Source organism: Manihot esculenta, chromosome 8 (genome assembly GCF_001659605.2).
Source record: "Manihot esculenta cultivar AM560-2 chromosome 8, M.esculenta_v8, whole genome shotgun sequence".
Classification (NCBI taxonomy): domain Eukaryota; kingdom Viridiplantae; phylum Streptophyta; class Magnoliopsida; order Malpighiales; family Euphorbiaceae; genus Manihot; species Manihot esculenta.
The window spans coordinates 28,946,206-28,949,643 of NC_035168.2; the positions used below are offsets into that span (position 1 = coordinate 28,946,206).

Here is a 3,438-nt window from a genome sequence, read left to right on the forward strand (position 1 = left end):
GAGGTGATTATAGCTCCATCTGATCCAACAAAGAGAAATTGCGCTGGCTCAAATGTGATTGCAGCGTGCAGTGCAGCAGTCCCTCGAAAAACCCATTGGGCCAAAAGTGTTATCTAATAGATTGGCTCACTCAAGCAATTGCCACTTGGATTATGTTTGTCAAAATTGGACCCTTCAACGAATCATGATCACAAAAAAGGCACTACAGGGGCGATGATAAGTGGGTCCCTATGGCAACTGAAATCCTTACCCACAACCTCACAATGCCCAGCACAATCCAAGCACGCACTGCTCTCAAAACAAATTAAGCTCAACAAACTTAAATATCAAAAACAAGGAGGAGGAGGCTGAAGAAGCTGTGAATCATAAGAAGCTCAAGCCATGGTTTCTGTGACAAAACCACCATCATCTCACCTACTATACTCAACTTCACAGTCTCTTCCCCGCCTCTCTCCTTTCCAATTATGTGTCTTTGACACCAAAACGCTCGTCTCATTCCCCAGCACTCACAGCAGTAAGAAGAAACATGGTGCTGGTGCAGCTGTCAAGTGCATGGCTGTGAGCACAGCCTCAGAGGCAGAGACAAAGAAGAAGAGTAAGTTTGAGATTCAAACGCTCACTGGTTGGCTGTTGAAGCAGGAACAAGCGGGTGCCATTGATGCTGAACTCACTATTGTTCTTTCTAGCATTTCAATGGCATGCAAGCAGATTGCTTCTTTGGTGCAGAGAGCTGGCATTTCTAACTTAACTGGCGTTCAAGGTGCTGTTAATGTTCAAGGGGAGGACCAGAAGAAGCTTGACGTTGTCTCTAATGAGGTATGCAAGCAGAAAATTACTCTACTTTCATAAACAACTTGTGCCTAAATTTTAATATGAAGATAATCTCAAAAATCACCTGAACTTGCAGCATCTGTTGCTTATACATGCATGATTAACTTCAATATGATTGCAGTTGAAATTATTTTTTTGCTAACTGTAAATAGGCTAAGCCATCACCCTGTGCTCTTTCAGCAACTTAATCTCAAAAATCTTAATTGGTGCTTCAATCATCAGGCACAGTTATTGAAATTGCTTATTTTGAACTTGCAGGTGTTCTCTAACTGCTTGAGGTCAAGTGGGCGGACAGGGATCATAGCATCAGAAGAAGAGGACGTACCAGTTGCAGTTGAAGAAAGTTACTCTGGAAACTATATAGTTGTTTTTGACCCACTTGATGGGTCATCAAACATTGATGCTGCTGTGTCCACTGGATCCATCTTTGGTATATACAGCCCAAATGATGAGTGCCTAGCTGACATTGGTGACGGTACCACTGTAAGAGAAAATTCATGGGCAATTGTTATAGTGTTTCATTGTCATTGTGATCTCTGATAATTTGGTAAATTGCAGCTTGACAATGCAGAACAGAGATGTGTTGTGAATGTGTGCCAGCCAGGAAGCAACCTTCTTGCGGCTGGCTACTGCATGTATTCAAGCTCAGTGATTTTTGTCATCACAATTGGAACAGGAGTGTTTGCCTTCACCTTGGATCCAATGTATGGGGAATTTGTCTTAACTCAAGAGAAAATCCAGATACCCAAGGCTGGAAAAATCTACGCATTTAATGAAGGAAACTACCAATTGTGGGATGATAAGTTGAAGAAGTACATTGATGACCTTAAAGACCCAGGCCCAAGTGGCAAGCCCTACTCTGCTAGATACATTGGTAGTTTGGTTGGGGACTTTCATCGAACACTTCTATATGGTGGCATTTATGGGTATCCCAGAGACAAGAAGAGCAAGAATGGAAAGCTAAGGCTCTTGTACGAGTGTGCACCTATGAGCTTTATAGTGGAACAAGCTGGTGGAAAAGGATCAGACGGCCATCAGAGAATACTTGATATCCAACCAGTTGAGGTGAGAACACTTACATGGTAATTTTCACCCATCGTTCTTGAATTGTAGGAGGTATTTTCATTACCATCTCTGAATTTTCGAGAGATCATTGAGTAATTTTCAGGAACAGTGATGAAATACCTTCAAAGTTGAGCAACGGTGGGCAAAAATTACCCCAAAATTACATGTATCTTTGAATTCGTAAACTTTTAATTCTTCATTTTTAAAGTTAATAACTGGGATTTTCTTTTTAACAGATACATCAGCGCGTTCCACTTTACATTGGGAGCCAGGAGGAAGTGGAGAAATTGGAGAAGTATTTGGCTTAATTGAACTGTAAAAGCAAAGACGATAATTTTGTTTGGAATATAATTGGACCTTCCATAGTTTTCGAAGAAATAAATTTCATAGTTTAACAAGCAGAGAGGCCATTTATCAGTCACAATAATTTTCTTGAAGTTGGAGTTGGGTAATGCCGCCCCCTTTCTGCAAATAAATTTTCATGCCATAAAGGTAAATACAACAATTAGTAACTATCTCATCATTAAAAAAGAAAGAAAAAAGCAAGTGATGAAGAAGTATGCGTACATATGCAAACAAGGGCATGCCAGCTTAAATGGAAATGAGAGGTGGCACATAGCCAATTCAATCCAAAGATGAAGAAAGCCTGGCCATGTTGATTTCATTGAATGTTGAGCAGAGAAAGGAACAAGCAAGTTATTGATGGCATAAAAAATACTGTGTAAACAAACACAGATATCATTGAATACGAGTCTTAAATCCGCGCCATGCTGAGGCGAATTTCAGTAAGCATGAGCATAAATTAACTTAAATATGAAGCAAAAGAAGTGAATTTTTTTACGAATAAAATGATATTTTTAAATAATATTGTATATAGTTAAATTTTAAATTAATTTTAAAATATATATATATAAAGTTATGTATAGTTTAATAGTAAGCAGTAATATAAAGTTTCACAAAAATTAAAAAATTAATTTAAAGACACAAAGGATGGTCTTAATATAATAACTTAGTCTGCCAATAAAGAAGAGCTCAATTTTTTTTCAAGAGCTACTAGCATCAACAATTGTATTGTTAATAAAAAATTTAAATCTCCTAAACATTTTGGATAGTAGACAGGTAAGATCTTTTCATATTTTTGTATTTTATTTGTAAAGCTATATGGATTTGCTTCAGGGCATAAAATTCTATTAGATCAATGGTGAGTCTAGCATTTAGCTTAACTAATGCTTAGGAAAAACTGGATTTATACATGGTCATTTTTTGTAGTTGTAGTCTTCCAATTCAAACCCATAAATAATCTTTAAATAGTCAATAGCTTGAGAAGTTGCATGCTACTTTGCATCATCTATATTTTGCATGCTAATTTCAGTTCGTTCTGAAATAAATATACTACCATCAGCGTTGACATGTGGGAAAATAACTTTTACAAAGAAAACACCATTTTCAGAAGGCTGCACATGATAGCAAGCTTCTAGCATGCCAAAATACTCGAGTAGTTGTGATAGCATGCTTTGAAGATAAATTCTAATATGCATTTCT

The 3,438-nt window shown here is 37.4% G+C and overlaps 1 protein-coding gene across 1 annotated transcript; it reads left to right on the plus strand.

The window, feature by feature from the left end:
* Positions 1-279: 279 nt before the first annotated feature.
* LOC110620092 (fructose-1,6-bisphosphatase, chloroplastic) lies at positions 280-2,294 on the plus strand. The gene is made up of 4 exons (XM_021763674.2): positions 280-816; positions 1,090-1,314; positions 1,390-1,896; positions 2,133-2,294. Exons 1-4 carry the CDS (start codon positions 382-384, stop codon positions 2,202-2,204), a joined length of 1,239 nt encoding a protein of 412 aa, XP_021619366.1. The 5' UTR covers positions 280-381; the 3' UTR covers positions 2,205-2,294.
* The last annotated feature ends 1,144 nt before the right edge of the window (positions 2,295-3,438 follow it).